The sequence below is a fragment of the Pelobates fuscus genome, chromosome 7 (genome assembly GCF_036172605.1).
Source record: "Pelobates fuscus isolate aPelFus1 chromosome 7, aPelFus1.pri, whole genome shotgun sequence".
NCBI classification, from domain to species: domain Eukaryota; kingdom Metazoa; phylum Chordata; class Amphibia; order Anura; family Pelobatidae; genus Pelobates; species Pelobates fuscus.
Window position 1 is genome coordinate 185,959,569 of NC_086323.1, and position 17,233 is coordinate 185,976,801.

Below are 17,233 nucleotides of genomic sequence, written 5' to 3' on the forward strand. Positions count from 1 at the left end.
CCAGAAATGGTATCCATGCCGAACAATAAAATCATAGCAACTTTGAGATTTCTGTGGGAAAACAAGTCTTATGGCTTGACTGGAATGTGTGTTTAACAATGTAATTACTATATTTATAAAGCAACCATGAGCCAACTGGGAAGGGGGGGGGGGGGGGGGGGGGAAGGATGGTGTTGTGAAAAAAGTGACAGCTATGCTTTAAAAATAGAGCAGTCCTCAGCTGAACCTTACAGGCATAGTTTTATTAGTCTTAGGTGTTAGTATGTTTTAGGTTTTTACTATTTAAAGACAGTAGCTCCTCTCGTCTCTCCCCCCTCACCTCCCACCTTAGGTGCTCCACTCCTCCCCGATATTTTTTAAACCCATTTATTAGAAAAAAAACATTCTCAAACCTTCTTCATTGAAGAACTTCTCCACGGGAGCCACAAACTGGTTTATTTCTTCTAACTCATCCTTGCTAATCTCTGGATAAGGAAATACTTGGTTCTGAAAAACAAAATGTTTCTTAAAATAAACAGGAGTATAATGGTGTATGGAAACATGAAGTAAACAACCAGGGCAACCCCTCTGTGAGGAAGGACACCCAAAACAGTGTTCCTTTAACCCCTTAAGGACCGGCCTTTTTTTGGCCATGTTGTACGTTAAGTACCAGAGCGGTTTTAACACTTTTGTGGTGTTTGTGTTTAGCTGTGATTTTCCGCTCTCTCAATTACTGTTCCCATACAAATTATATATTGGGGTTTTTTCAGGACAAGAAGGGCTTTCTTTACATACCATTATTTGTATCATGTCATATATTTTACTTAAAAAAAAAAAGGTGAAAAATTGAACAACAAACATGTTTTTGGACTTTTACTTGAAAAATTATGTTACTTATCTACAAAAGCTAATGAAAAAAACTGCTTAACCTTTTAAGACTGGAGGGCGTACTATTACGCCCTATTTTAAGCGGCTCTAAACGCCGCCGGGCGTAATAGTACACCCTCCGTTTTTTTCTTACTTACCCGGAACCCCCCGCGGCACGTCCTCCTTCCTGGGGGACCCCCGGCCATGTGAGAGTGAGGTCCTTGCGAGCAGGGCCGGACTGGAAACTAAAAGCAGCCCTGGAAAAAAATTCTATACCAGCCCAATAATGCGTCGCGCCAGCATAGTGTGCTGATATAGAGGGTGAAAAAATAACTTGAAATTGAAAACTCTTACTCTAACGAAAGAACGCATATAGGACTTCAAAATAAACAAAAGAGTGCCTTTATTTTAAGTAGACGTACATTTGCATGTAATCAATGTTTCAGTACAACTACTTTGGCCTATTAAGGACATTTTAGTAATGATACTGAAATGCTGAATGTCTGCAATTGCACAACTAAACAAAAATTAAGTTAGCTTGTTTATTTTGAAGTTCTATGGGTGCGCTCTAAACTTTAAATATGTTATGGTGCATGAGTATGCAACTAGCAACAAGACTGGGCCAATACGTGTTCATTATATATATATATATATATATATATATATATATATATATATATATATATATATTAATGACATTTATGTGTGTATTATGCATATATAAATGTATATTACTATATGTGTAAATATTATAGGCATAATTATATGTTACTAATACACACATCAATATATATATATATATATATAATATATATATAATATGTGTGTATTACTATCAGGATCACATCAATTTACGTCTATTACTTTTACCTCGTTTAGTGTATCTTGTCTCCAATTGTCTCCTTTTTTTCACTTACAGCGACCCTTGTGCATCTTTTACTTCATCCCAGTCCCTGTGTGTTTCTTTTTACCCTTCTCCAGCCTCTGTATTTCTCTTTCCCTAGCCCCTTTTGCGTTGTTCTTAGCCCCAGCCAACAAACCTTCTGTGTCTCTTTCTCCCCTCTCCTCCCTGTCTCTCTTCCCCCTCTCCTCCCTGAGTCTCTCTTCCCCATCTCCTCCCTGTGTCTCTCTCTTACCCCTTTCTCTTTGTACCCCCATCCCCTGTGTCTCTCTATTACCCCTCTGTCTCTTTGTCCCCCTTCCCTGGTGTCTCTCTATTACCCCACCTGTCTCTGTGTCCCCCCTTCTCCTGTGTCTCTCTATTACCCATCTCTTTGTCCCCCCAACCCCTATGTCTCTCTATTACCCCTCTGTCTCTTTGTCTCCCCCCCTTCCCTGGTGTCTCTCTATTACCCCTCTCTTTATCCCCCCACCCAGTATCTCTCTATTAGCCCTCTGTCTCTTTGTCCCCCCCCCCTTCCCTGGTGTCTCTCTATTACCCCATCTCTTTGCCCCCACCCCCTGTCTCTCAATTACCCCTCTGTCTCTTTGCCCCCCCCTTCCCTGGTGTCTCTTTATTACCCCATCTCTTTGCCCCCATCCCCTGTCTCTCAATTACCCCTCTGTCTCTTTGTCCCCCCCCTTCCCTGGTGTATCTCTATTACCCCTCTCTTTACCCCCCCATCCCGTGTCTCTCTATTAGCCCTCTGTCTCTTTGTCCCCCCTTCCCTGGTGTCTCTCTATTACCCCATCTCTTTGCCCCCCATCCCCTGTCTCTCAATTACCCCTCTGTCTCTTTGCCCCCCCCTTCCCTGGTGTCTCTCTATTACCCCTCTCTTTATCCCCCCATCCCATGTCTCTCTATTACCCATCTGTCTCTTTGTCCCCCCCTTCCCTGGTGTCTCTCTATTACCCCTCTGTCTCTTTGTCCCCCCATTCCCTGTCTCTCTATTACCCCTCTGTCTCTTTGCCCCCCCCCTTCCCTGGTGTCTCTTTATTACCCCCTCTCTTTGTTCCCCCATCCCCTGTCTCTCTATTACCCCTCTGTCTCTTTGTCCCCCCCTTCCCTGGTGTCTCTCTATTACCCCTCTCTTTGCCCCCCCATTCCCTGTCTCTCTATTACCCCTCAGTCTCTGTGTCACCCCTTCCCCTGTGTTTCTATTACCCCTCTATTTATCCCCCCTTACCCTCTATTTGTCCCCCTTCCCCTCTTTTTGTCCCCCCTTCCCCTCTATTTGTCCCCCCTTCCCCTCTTTTTGTCCCCTTCCCCTTCTCCTATTCTTCTCTGTACCTGCTGCAACAGGAGGACTGAGGGAGGGGGCGGAGCTAACTACCATGCTCCCTCCCGGTTCCCATAATTCCCAGCATCTACACATCATAGAGTAATCCCTACTCTATGATGTGTAGATGCTAGGAATCATGGGAACCGCGAGGGAGCTTGGTAGTTAGCTCCGCCCCCTCCCTCAGTCCTCCTGTGCTGACAGCTATGCTGCTGTCAGTATCAGTGAGTGTGCCGCCGGATCGCTTAGGCGGCCGCCCGGCACACTCACTGATACTGACAGCAGCATAGCTGTCAGCACAGGAGATGGGGCTGCCGGCCGCAAGGTGAGTAATCACCTCAGAGTGTGCCGCCGGACTGGCCACCCGGCGGCACTGACATGCGGCCGGCGGCCGCGATTTTATTAGACAGCAGGGCTCCCTCTCACTCTCCAGCCCCCCAGGTGCCGCGGCCCACCGGGAAATTTCCCGGTATCCCGGTGGGCCAGTCCGGCCCTGCTTGCGAGGACCTCACAATCACATGGCCGGGTTAGCTGGCTGCTGCATTGCCAGCAGAGGGACTGCCTGTAATGACAGTTAGTCCCCCTGCTTGCTGGAAATAAAATAAAAGTTAATCAGTGTAAAAAAAAAAAAAAATTATATACTTAGATCATATATATGATCTAAGTATATATATATATATATATATACATATATATACACACACACACACACACACACACACACACACACTGTCTAGGTGTATTTTACTATTAATAATATATATATATATAAAAATTAATATCAAATTACACGTAGACTGATACTGATTAAATATATATATAATTATTGTTATATATTTGTATATAATATAAAAAATATGTAAATACGTAAAAAAATTAAAAATAAAATAAATAATAATAAATAATAAAATTAAAAAAAATTATTATAAATAAAAAATATATAGATGTGTGTTATTTCGTTCTAACTGTATTGTGATATTAATATATATATATATATACACACACACACACACACACACACACACACACACACACACACATATACACATAAATATATACGTATATATCACTATATATATAAAAAAAATGGAAAAATCCCAAGCACTCACGCTTAATTGTTCCTCATATGCCGGGTGCCAGAGCCTGGACTCCAAAGATACAAAGAATGCCAAATAATAGCTGCTCACCGGTCTTGTTAAAATCCAAAAGTTTTATTCAATCATGTTAAAATCTGTGACCAACGTTTCAGTCCCCGCTCGGGACTTTCCTCAGGGTCAGACAAAAATGATAGGACAACCATCATTTTTGTCTGACCCTGAGGAAAGTCCCGAGCGGGGACTGAAACGTTGGTCACAGATTTTAACATGATTGAATAAAACTTTTGGATTTTAACAAGACCGTGAGCAGCCATTATTTGGCATTCACTATATATATATATATATATATATATATATATATATATATATATATATATATATATATATATATATATATATATATATATATACAAAAGTTCCTTGCACTCACGCTTGATGTATAAAATAGTGCCTTAAGAGGCTCGCCGGGTGTCAGTCTTTTAGGGAGGTAAATTGTAGTTAGTAGAGAAAAGCAGGCTGCACTCACGGACTTGAAAATTCAAATGGTGTTTATTCCATCAAAAATAGTAAATAGAAAATCAACGTTTCGGTCCACACAGGGACCTTCCTCCAGGATCAAGTGATACAAACATAACACAGAACTATCTCAAATATATAGGACACGGGTAGGCATCCTTTTAGCAGCACTGTGCCGATATAGGATTGTAATGTCCCGTAGCGTGCCGGTCCTTTTTTTTTTAATTAAGGTGTGTATGCTGCCGTATTTTTTATTAGTAGTGTGTGGGGGCTGTTTGGGGTATTGCATGTGAGAGGCTGCATGTGGGGTTGTGTGCATGTATGTGGATTGTTAGCAGGTTGCGTTTGTGCGGATTGTGTGTATGTTTGTGTGTGGGCTGTTTGTATTATTTGTATGAGGGGAGGGTTATTGTGCATTTCTGTGTATATCTAGCAGTGTGGGTGGCTTCCCTGGGTTCCAGTGTGGTCCAGGCTGGCCAGGTACAGGTCAAGGACAGGAGCTGCAACAGCAGCTACGGGCTGCTTTACTACATGTGGATTCCCATTCACAAGTGCTGGGAGGAAGTGATCTCCATGTGCTACAATGCTTAAATTGAGGATTGTCCTTCACAACCTCTTCGTATTAGCAGATATCTGAAGTTTTACTGGGACTCCTGATAGGCCAGAGCCTGTTTGGCTCTAGCAGCCTTGAGTGCCGCGCAAAGACACCTTGAGTGCCGTACATGGCACTAGTGCCGTAGGTTGCCTACCCCTGATATAGGACATTACATTAATCTTAAATGACTTACCCCAGGTGATGTGCATATTCCCCGGCGTTCACCGCTGAACACCGCGCATGTGCGCACTACCGAGTGCCCTCACGCTGACCCGCGGTCCATACGTGGTGATGCAACAACTACGCCGTTGTGTGTGGATGGTTAAAGGAGCGTGTTGGTACCATATGGCTGCAGGTTACGCAGCCAAGACATCTAACGCTGCCACGTTTCTGAATATTTTCCTTCTTCATACAGCTTTGAGTAGGATCAGTCTTTACCAACATATCCCGTAAATTTCTATTTTGTTTATAGCATATGAGTGGTTGTTGTCTGAAGATCAATGGAAGCGTGTTGTCTTGTGCCAGCATATTCCAGTTCCTTTTAATAGTATTGGATAAATTGGCTGCCTTATTATTATATGTCATTGGACATAGTATTCGACTTTGAGATGTAGCCAAACTTCTTGGATTATGTTCTCTGGCTTGTTGCAACGACATTTCTAAATCCGACTTTTTATATCCCCTGGATAGGAATTTGTCTTTCATGTCCACTAATTATTCTTCCCTCTTTGCATGGGAAGAATTATTGCGTATAGTTCTTAAAAATTGTGCTTTAGGTAATGACGCCTTTAGATGTTCCGGATGGGCACTTCGTGCATGGAGAAGTGTATTGTGATCAGTTGATTTGGTATACAGGGAATATTGAAGTCCATTTTTCTCTGTCCAGATTTGTAGATCCAGGAAATGTACCTTATCGGTACTTATTTCTGACTTAAATCTAATTGGACTGTTTAATTCATTCAAATTATCCACCATCTGTTGTGCTTCCTGTAATGTGCCTATCCAAATTATTAATAGGTCATCGATAAATCTGAAAAAAATCACGATTTTATCTCCATAGATTGGAAGTATATGTGTCATTTCTAAAATGTACATATAAACATTCGCGTACATGGGGGCCATTGCCGCCCCCATGGACGTACCGGCAATCTGTAAAAACCAGTCCTCTTCGAACCTAAAATAATTATTGGATAATGCTAATTCCAGCATATGAAGAATGTATTCTACGCATGGCCCTCTGTAAGACTTTGAGTGTGTCAGAACTTGTCTCATTGCTTCTATCCCCTGTGCATGGGGGATTACAGTGTATAGACTTCTAACATCCATGGTCATTAATATCACCTTCTTATCTTTCATCTGAATTTATGTTAATTTCTTGATTAATGTGGGGGTATCCTTGATGCATGTTTCCAAATCAGAGACTGGCTGTTTAAACAGGTTGTCAAGCCACTTAGCTATAGGTTCCAAGACACCCCCCACTGCCGAAACGATCGGGTTCCCAGGGAGGTGTGTTGGATCCTTATGTAATTTGGGAATAGTGTAGATGACCAGTATTTTAGGATGCTTTTTATACAGACATTCTGCTGTCTTAGGTTCAATATACCCAGCCATCACTCCCATATTCAATGCTTCTTCAATCTTTCTCTGTATCTCTTTCGTAGGATCTTGTTTCAATTGCGTATATGTAGATTGACATTGTAACTGTGCCCTCAATTCTTTGGCATAGTCTGTGTACTGCATGACCACGATGCCTCCCCCTTTATCGGCTGGACGTATTATGATATTATGATCTTCTGCCAAATTCTGTACAAGTTTTCTTTGTTTATTTGTCAAATTCTGGGGTTGTCGTTTGCGTTCCAATATCTGTGTTTTAGTTTCATTCATCACTGTAGAGATGTATATGTTTTTAGAGCCGAATTATTGGTAACTGGATCAAACGTTGATTTAGGTCTTAACATTCCCTGTTGCTGGCATAATGCTTTAGTCAGGTAACCCAGGGCCTTTACATTTGGGCTCCCTCAAGATTTAGGAAGTACTGGATAAGTTTATTCAGATATTTCCAAGTTTAAAGAACGTTATCTATTTTGGAAAATTTAAAAGACATTGAGCTAAAGGAGTAATTTCCAAGCGAAAGTGTGACAGGACAATAAGAGTCCTACACTTTAAAATGTGTAAGATGAGGGGTTGATATGGATGCAATCTCCCTTCTCTTAAAAATTAAAAAGATAATGTTACAATATTCTCTCCCTCAATGTTCAAAGTATTTACAGCCCTGGTCTTGTAACTAGTCAATACTGACACTATTGATTTAAGGTTATTTGTATTTACAATTATTTTATTTAATTTAGTTCATTTCTCTCTACACATATATATTTTTTCACTATCGGGCACCGTAGTCTGTAATTTTGTATCCACAGCGGTTCCATGGTGATAGCTGCAAACGTCGCCGTGGCAACGGCGTAGTTGTTGCATCACCATGTATGGACCGCGGGTCAGCGTGAGGGCACTCGGTAGTGCGCACATGCGCGGTGTTCAGCGGTGAACGCCGGGGAATATGCACATCACCTGGGGTAAGTCATTTAAAAATTAATGTAATGTCCTATATATTTGAGATAGTTCTGTGTTATGTTTGTATCACTTGATCCTGGAGGAAGGTCCCTGTGTGGACCGAAACGTCGATTTTCTATTTACTATTTTTGATGGAATAAACACCATTTGAATTTTCAAGTCTGTGAGTGCAGCCTGCTTTTCTCTACTAACTATATATATATATATATATATATATATATATATATATATATACACACACACACACACACACACACACATACATATATATACACACATACATATATATACACACACACACCTAAATAAAAATATTTTTTAAAAAAATTATATTTTATATATATATATATATATATATATATATATAATAAACAATACACAAGATCCAGCGCACTCTCCTATCTACTAAACAGCAACTTCAACGTTGACAGATTTTATTCGTTTTTAAAAAAGTTTTATGTATGTATATATATATATATATATATATATATATATATATATATATATATATATATATATATATATATATATATATATAACATGAAACATGGGGGATGGTTGCACTCACCTGAACATGCTTAAATGGGGTGCTGCTGGGGGCCATATTATACAATACACAAGATCCAGCGCACTCTCCTATCTACTAAACAGCAACTTCAATGTTGACAGATTTTATTAGTTTTTAAAAGTTTTTTTAAAAACACCTAATCTAGGCAAAAAAAAAAATGGGGATTTAGTTACATTATATGATCATACATTGCATAAGCCTGCCACAACGTCAATGTACCCCAGGGTACCTGCCAAATATGGGGTACATTGACGTTGTGGCAGGCTTATGCAATGTATGATCATATAATGTAACTAAATCCCCATTTTTTTTTGCCTAGATTAGGTGTTTTTAAAAAAACTTTTAAAAACTAATAAAATCTGTCAACATTGAAGTTGCTGTTTAGTAGATAGGAGAGTGCGCTGGATCTTGTGTATTGTATAATATGGCCCCCAGCAGCACCCCATTTAAGCATGTTAAGGTGAGTGCAACCATCCCCCATGTTTCATGTTATATATATATATATATACATACACACACACACACACACACACATACGTATATATACATATATTAATTCTACACATATATTTATGTAATATGTTTACACAATTAGGTATCTTAATTAATTACAATTAGCGGGACCTGCCTGACAACCCATGCCGAAAGTATAGGGAATTTAATTTGCTAGCTCCATATTTAACCCTATAACTTTCCAAGACACCATAAACCCTGTAAATGGGGGGTACGGTTTTACTCGGGAGACTTCACTGAACACAAATATTAGTGTTTCAAAACAGTAAAAATGTATTAGAACGATGATATCGCCAGTAAAAGTGAGTTTTTTTGCATTTTTCACGCACAAACAGCACTTACACGGACGATATTATTGCTGTGATACTTTTTACTGTTTTGAAACACAAATATTTGTGTTCAGCGAAGTCTCCCGAGTACAACAGTACCCCTCATGTACAGGTTTTATGGAGTTTACAAAAGTTACAGCGTCAAACTTTTTCACATTAAAATTTGCGAGACTGCTTACGTTGCCTTTGTGACCCTATGGTAGCCCAAGAATTAAAATTACCCCTATGATGGCATACCATTTGCAATAGTAGACGACCCAAGGTATTGCAAATGGGGTATGTCCAGTCTCTTTTAGTAGCCACTTAGTCACAAACACTGGCCAAAATTGGCGTTTTTTGCATTTTTCACAAACAAACAAATACTAACGCTAACTTTGGCCAGTGTTTGTGACCAAATGGCTACTAAAAACGACTGGACATACCCCATTTGCAATACTTTGGGTTGTCTACTATTGCAAATGGTATGCCATTATGGGTGTAAATTTAATTCCTGGGCTACTATACAGTCCCAAAGGCAACGTAACCAATCTGACGAATTTCAATTTCAAATGTAACACGCTATATTTGACCCTGTAACTTCCCAAAACACCATAAAACCTGAAGTGGTCTGGGTGCCTACAGTGGTCCTTTAAAGAAAACTAGAGCAGACAGGAAGAAATGAATAACAGATCCTAAGAGAGGGAGAGAAGAGGAATTGATTGGGGAAAGGTAAATTCGGCATGACAGTGCCGCTTTAAATCAAACCATTTCCCTTTAAAAGATACCTTGTTGATGGATCCTAGAAAAAGTCCCTTGGCGTAATTCAAGTTCAGGGGACCGGTGTGAATGAGGCGCACGGCTCTGGCATTCCGGTGTAGAATTCCAGAGATTTGGTTGTGGGAAACCCCCAGCGTTCTCTGGATCAGTCGGAAGAAGTTGCTCATTGTTACAATGTCAAAGCGAACCTGGCAGTAAGTGTCATCAAAACGCGCGAATCGTGTGTCCGCTTGCATATTTACGTCATCAGACCGCGACTCCCGATAGTACAGACGCCGTGACACCCGCTCGTGTATGGTCTTAGAACGTGTGCGAGTTCTACAGTGGAATGCGAGTCAGTGCACGTCTGAGGAGGAACCTGCCAACATGTTCCCAGTGAATGCTTGCAGAAAATGAAACGCTTTCTTTCTATACACCATATGCTTTAACATAGATACCTGTCTCCTGCTTTTATTTGTTAACAATAGACTTTTCGATGAAATGGTCGCAGATAATCCGTAGCTTTCCTTTATTGCATTAAACTTTAGGATACCTGTTCACAGTCTTGAAGATTTATTTCAGCTATGTATACGTATCAATCTTTATAGGTTAATGGAACATTCCAAACTCCATTCATTGCTCAATATATAGAAAGTCTATAGTGTAACGTTGTCAAGAGGTTATTGAATGATTACTTGCAGAAAATAAGGATGACACCAGAAGATAGAGATAAATTAAGAATGACAAAAGACAAGGGGGAAAATATCTGATAAGGTGAAAGGGAACAGGATTGAAAGAGCACGCAGTGCGACCAGAGGAAAAGGGTAGGTGCAGACAACTACCAATTGGTTATATTGCAGCAAGACTGACCGTGTGAGACTCCCTACACCAACGTTTAACTGAGTAGAAGTACCTATGTAGGTATCAGATTAATTTAGTGTTGGAAATTAGCTCACTTCAAGGTGTAGAGTGTGAGTGGTTCAACCTTGTCCAAAGTAGATGTGTGTGTAGAATTATGAAAGGAAATAACAAACACGAACAGGAAAAAGTAGTGATGGGTAACAGTGGAGATTGAAGATCAGCAGAGAGTTGCTCAAAGTCAAGACAATTAAGGTTCCTGCTGACCTTAGAAAAGGTTTGAGGATATTGAGTGAATAGTATGAGCTGATGATCTGAGGGAGAAAATGGAGTATTAGAGCTAAAAGTTGGGTTAGTTGGAATGCCGAAGACCCCAAGGATGAGATATGGAGTATTAGAGGTGATTAAGGGGGAAAGGAAGGCAGAAAACTTAGGAAAATGAGAGGAAAGTCAAGGAGGGGCATATAACAAAAACGCAGGTAGAGTTGAGTTTGAACAAGTGGATTGAGAGGACTTCAAACGAAGAAAAGGAGAATGGAAAACAAGGGGGCGGTGGTTTGAAGTAGAAAACTAGATGAGATTTAAAAACTCTACTCCACCACCTTTGCTGTTACATAGTGTTGAAGTTTGAGTAAATTAATTAAAGATTAATGAGAAAGGAGTAAAGAGAGAGCCAGCTTTCAGTTTATGTCAGTAAATTTAAGGAATGTGAGATAAAGAAGTAATGGGAACATGAAAAAGGCAAAACGCTTCTTCAGCAACCCCACCTCTCTCATCCAACAATCATACCAACCTTAAAAGCATCAAACAAAATCACTAACAGGTCTATCACCCCACCCTTCCCCCCTATACCCACTGACACATAACCCACCTTTCCCACTGGGCATGAATATCCCAGGATAGACAAACTCCTCAATTCGAAGGGAATAAAGCCACTCGAGGAAGTCGCTCCAAACTGCACCCCCTCAACACTACAACTCTTGAACCTACAACAACTTTATCTCCTCAATACCATCTCTCCTCAAAGCAAATAGAGAGGCAACCATATTCAAAACATACAGTAACACAGGCCTTAGAACAAAGCAGTTTTCAATATTTTACAAATTCCTCAAATGTGACACAAGCAACCCCAAACCCAAGTTCATATCTCTATGAGAGGAAGAACTACAGATCTCCCTAACCACTATGGAACACAAACACATATTCTCTAATATAGCCAGATGGCACTACACTTCCTCAGAAACGTAGGCGATCCTGGAAGTCTCGACGGTGTTCAGGCCGTTGAGTGTCTGAAAATAGTTCCATACACTCGACAACCAAACACCGCTGGAAGCGTTCGACAAAGCAAGATGGCCGCCGCCACGTGTCCGGGCATACGAAGGACAGACACCCAGTAAAGCTCCTGTCACTACCCGTTACCAAAACTAGTCAACTGGGTCAGCTAGTCCAGATCCCTTACTATCCCATGCACAATAGATGGTGCCCAGTGAAGGTTTTTGATTCATATCTCCTCAAAATAAGACCATTGCTGTCAATGATTTATATCTCCTTGTCACGACCATTGCTGTCAATTCACGGGGCTATCCGTGAAATAGGTATTTAGGATAGGGGCATCCAGGACATTATTTACATTACTGTCTAGCAATAATATAGAGTGGCAGTCACTCAGATGGCCACCAAAGGTGATCCCACAGTGCAACCGGGATGTTCAGCACCTCCATGCTCTGCATCGGGGTGCTAAACACTCTTCATTGATTCAATGCATCGCTATGAGGCTATGCTGATTTGCGCAGTGTGGCAATAGCCTTCCAATGCTTTCCATGGAAAAGCATTGGATTGGCTGAGATCATCTAATTTGATTATCTCAGCCAAGGAGGTGAAGCAGGGTGAGCCGCAGGGACACTATAGTGTACCTTTCACCGAACTAAAAGAACATTCTGGTCACTTTACCAACTTCATCTAAATGGCAAAGGCCAGTTGATGCTCTAAGCCAATCAGTAGCTTCCCGCTCTAACCAATCCGCTGCGCCATTACGCTATGAGCTTTCTGAAACTCAGTTTCAGAAGCTGGATCCTGCTGGTGGATCTGAAGATCCAGGATGGGTTTTAACCCATTAAGCTAATAAAGCACCCGGGGGCCTACTGGCACCATAATAACTTAATTTAGATAAAGTTGTTATGGTGAACAGTGTTCCTTTAAAAATAACCAATATGTCTACATCTCACATAATAAAAAAAAAAGTAAATACATTGATAATTTTGTATTTTTTTTTTTTTACCTGGGGGTGGTGAGATGGTCCAAAGTTTGCCTGTCAGGTACCAAAGCCTCGGGCCAGTGTCCAGGATGAATTGGGGGATCACTTGTCTTCCACATTGTTCTTTTTACTCCAATCTCCTTTTCTTTGCTTTCTTCTGACACTGTCTTCTCCTCCTTGGCTCCTTCTGCTCTCTTCTTCTGCTCTCATTTCCTTACCTTATGCTCTCCTTTCCTTCTGCTTTGCTCTACTCACCTTCTTCTCTCCTGCTCTACTCTTCTCCTTCTTCTTGTCTGCAGGGACAGGCTACATTGCAGTGTGACGTCACCAGCTTCACAGTGCGCTCTGCAATTGGCACTATCCGCGTAGCAACAAGACACAGATTGGCTGATTGCTAGAAGCTCAGTGTGCAGGAGGAAGGAAATGCATTATGAATGGAACCCCTGTGAGGGTGTGTTAGTTGCACTGCGTCATCTTTTTGTAGTAGAAAACAGCAAGTTAATAGCTCTCTGATTACATGGTTTAGGCAGCTAGGCCCCTGTGAGCGCGAGGCCTTAGGCGGCCGCCTCTGGCAGCCCTGACATTTATTGCACGAGTAAAAACCTATTTTATCGCTTAAAGGAAAACTCCAGTGCCAGGAAAACGATCCGTTTTCCTGGCACTGGAGGGTCCCTCTCCCTCCCACCCACCAATCCCCAGTTACAGAAGGGGTGAAAACCCCTTCAATGACTTACCTGAGGCAGCAGCGATGTCCCTCGCCGCTGTCTCCTCCTCCGCGACGCTCCTCCCTGTGCTTCCGTCAGCCGGTGGGCGAGACTGATCCCGCCCACCGGACGAGGAGACCTAATGGGCATGCACGGCAATGCCGCGCATGCGCATTAGCGCTCCCCATAGGAATGCATTGAAAACTAATTTCAATGCTTTCCTATGGGGATTTGAGCGACGCTGCGTGTGGACGTCCAGCGACGCTCTAGCACAGGTTTCCTGTGCTATGAAGCAGGAAGTTCCCTCTAGTGGCTGTCTAGTAGACAGCCACTAGAGGTGGAGTTAACCCTGCAAAGTAATTATTGCAGTTTATAAAAAACTGCAATAATTACACTTGCAGGGTTAGGAGTAGTGGGAGTTGGCACCCAGACCACTCCAATGAGCAGAAGTGGTCTGGGTGCCTGGAGTGTCCCTTTAAGACACTTTTTTTGTCTTCATTTCTGATGAATTCTCTTCATCTCTCTAAAATTAACATTAAAGTAAAATACTATCAGTGGATAAATCTGTAGCTCTCTTTTCTTTCACAATTTGTTCCTCCTAATTATATGTTTCCACCTCTTTATACCCATTTCAAATATCCTTTTTAAGGTTCCTTTGGGGATATTATCAAGCCACGGAGTGTAGTACCTACTATTATGTAGCACATAGTTATTCACATTTAGTCGCACATGTTTTTTTTTTTTTTTAAATAAATAGTTTTTAATTTTCCTTCCACATAAATTGACAAATTTAAAATGTTATTCTCTGTCTTGCTGTATTGGCTAGTTAGTTTAATTCTCCAATCAGTATTATTTAATCGTTGTAATGAGTTATCTAAAACACTTATAAGACCTCTAAATTTAAAATTAAAGATAAAGTTACCCTGGAGAAATATATTAGGAGCCATTACAATTTGAGCAGTCTTTACCTGCTCTATACTTGTGAGTGCATTGAAATATTTTTTTCCTGTGATTGTGTATTATGATTTTACACTATATAGGGTTTTTTTTTCATATGCAATATTATAGAAAACATTATTAAGTTAGCAGTTGGGGAGACCACTTTAGCACAAAGCACTTCAATAACAAATTTATTTATTTTTTTATTATTTTTTATAAACTATACTCACTGTGTTTTTGAATTTTTTCATGCATATTGGACTTTTGCTGTTTTGTTTTTTAAACCCAATGTGTTTTACTATACTTAGGCTTTAGTGCACCATTGCGCATGCTCTGCTAGGGCTAAGAGGCTTTAGCCAGGAACCTATATGGCGTTTTTTTACTCTCTCAGGTCGCATAGATGTTTGATCACTTGTGGGGGTTTTTTTTTTTTGTTTCTTTATTTGTTATATGAAGTGGATGAGTCTGAGGACGGAAGTGATGATGTCACTTCCGGTTTCAACTTTCCTCCTCCATACTGATGGCCATCAGGTGATTTATTGCTTTATAAAGGAACTGTGGTGTGTCTAGATATAATGTTCCCTTGATAAAGGCAACCAGGAGGTGCCGAAACGTTGGGGGGGTTACTTTTTGTGTCCTGTTTCTGCCCTGTTAGGCTTGTGAAAACTTCTGGTAATTATCCTTGATTTTTTTGATTTATTTTTTGTGCCTAATTTTGTCACTTTAATTATAATTGTTTGTTTTTGCCTGTATCTGATATTGGCTTATTAAACCAGGTTAAGTGACTATTGTGGCTTTTTTTTGGTGTGCATTCTCTTTCTTGTTAGATTACTATTTATATGGGTATTTGAGGGAATACCAGTGAGGATTAGCACCCAGATGGTTATGCTTTTTGTTAATTAGTCTCTCCATACTTTGTTTATTGTATGACTATTGAGTCCCTTGTGTATGTTGAGAGATAATGTCTTTTGTGGACATAGGTGGCATTAGTGATAAAAGGGCAGAAACACGGATTTATACACAGGCAGAGGTGGATGCCATAATTGCTAAGTATAGCACTAAGGAGAGTGTTTTTGTGACTGATCAGACCACTATTTATCGGCGGGTTGAATATTTGGAGAAGAAACTTATTAACTATCAGTTGCACTCTGAGACCTTGGTAGAATATCTATGAGTAAGAAGAATCCCACGGGGTTTGAGGTTGAATATTAGACCCAGCTTTTGTAAAACCAATAAAGAATTTTGTAAAAATTGGTTTAGGATTTTGAATAAGTGCAGTTTGGACCTTATAACACTCACTATAGAAGGTTTGCAACAAGAGTCGTCTGAGATTGAGAATTCATTATCTGAGATTAAGAACAAGCTATTTGAGGGTGAGGATAAACTAGTGGTTGAAGAGAAACTAGCAACCATAACTACTAAACTTCCTAAACATAAAGAAGAAATTCTAGTCAGAAAATTGGATAAATTTCGCAGGGACACTGTTGATTATCTGGAAGATAAAGTGTACTCTTGGCGCAATACCCGTATAGCACGTAATCCACAGTGGCGTAATAGGAATGATAGGACCAATTACGATACAAGCATATCTGATCCGGAAGCGACATCTGGGGAATCGGATTCTAGTAGGAATCCACCTCTTTTTTTAGGAGGAACTCAAAGAGGAGGCGTGGTAGAAGGACGAGGAGGTCCAAACGAACTTACTCCAGTTACGACCGAGCCCAAGAGACGGTATCCAGGGAGGACGAGACAACAACAGAAACGCTGGTAGTGAACATCTCTGATAAACAATTAACCATGGCACAGGTATGTGTATTGGAGAAAGGTTTTGGGTTTGTGCCCACATTTGGAGGGGACAGACTTACCTTGGATATAGAAATGGAACGTTTTTTTCGTACTATACGTCTTAAGAGTTTTTTCATTTACAGGACACTCCCACTATTCAGAATGAAGGAGTTGTATCCGAATCTGCCAAATTTGATAGGCATAAATGTAGGCCGAAGAGTAAGTTTCTCCCGCCTGTAATTAATGCAAGTGTTGAAACATTTATAAAATTGTGCCAAATGGATGTGAATAAGATACATTGGGGAAGAAAATGCAAAATGAATCTGAACAGACAAGAATGGGCTACACTCAATGAATTAAGAAATGATAGGACCATCTCAATAAGACCGGCAGACAAGGGAGGAGCCCTGGTGGTCATGGATACCGGTGAATACATGGCAGAAATGAATCACCAGTTGACGAACACGCAACACTATAGGATTCTGGAGTGTGACCCAACAGGTGAGCTACAAATGAGGATTAGAGAGAGAACTTGGATAGCACTTGATGATGGATTAATTGACAAGAAAGATTACAATTTTTTGAATGTGGATCATCCAAAGATCCCCTTTATGTATCTATTACCGAAGATTCACAAAAATTTGAGACACCCCCCTGGCCGCCCCATAGTTTCGGGATGTGGGTCAGTGCTGCAACCCTTGTCTAAA

At 40.7% G+C, this 17,233-nt stretch overlaps 2 protein-coding genes across 2 annotated transcripts in view; both read right to left on the minus strand.

The window, feature by feature from the left end:
• Positions 1-10,231, minus strand: part of ACAD9 (acyl-CoA dehydrogenase family member 9) — an 88,966-nt gene extending 78,735 nt beyond the window's left edge. Inside the window, exons 1-2 of the mRNA XM_063426965.1 lie at positions 10,016-10,231; positions 393-486 (exon numbers count right to left, since the gene is read on the minus strand). Coding sequence (XP_063283035.1) covers positions 393-486; positions 10,016-10,174 — 253 coding nt within the window. The 5' untranslated portion in view covers positions 10,175-10,231. The remainder of the gene's footprint in view (positions 1-392; positions 487-10,015) is intronic.
• Positions 1-17,233, minus strand: part of LOC134568392 (dimethylaniline monooxygenase [N-oxide-forming] 2-like) — a 489,265-nt gene that overhangs the window by 149,233 nt on the left and 322,799 nt on the right. The gene's annotated exons all lie outside the window — the stretch shown is intronic.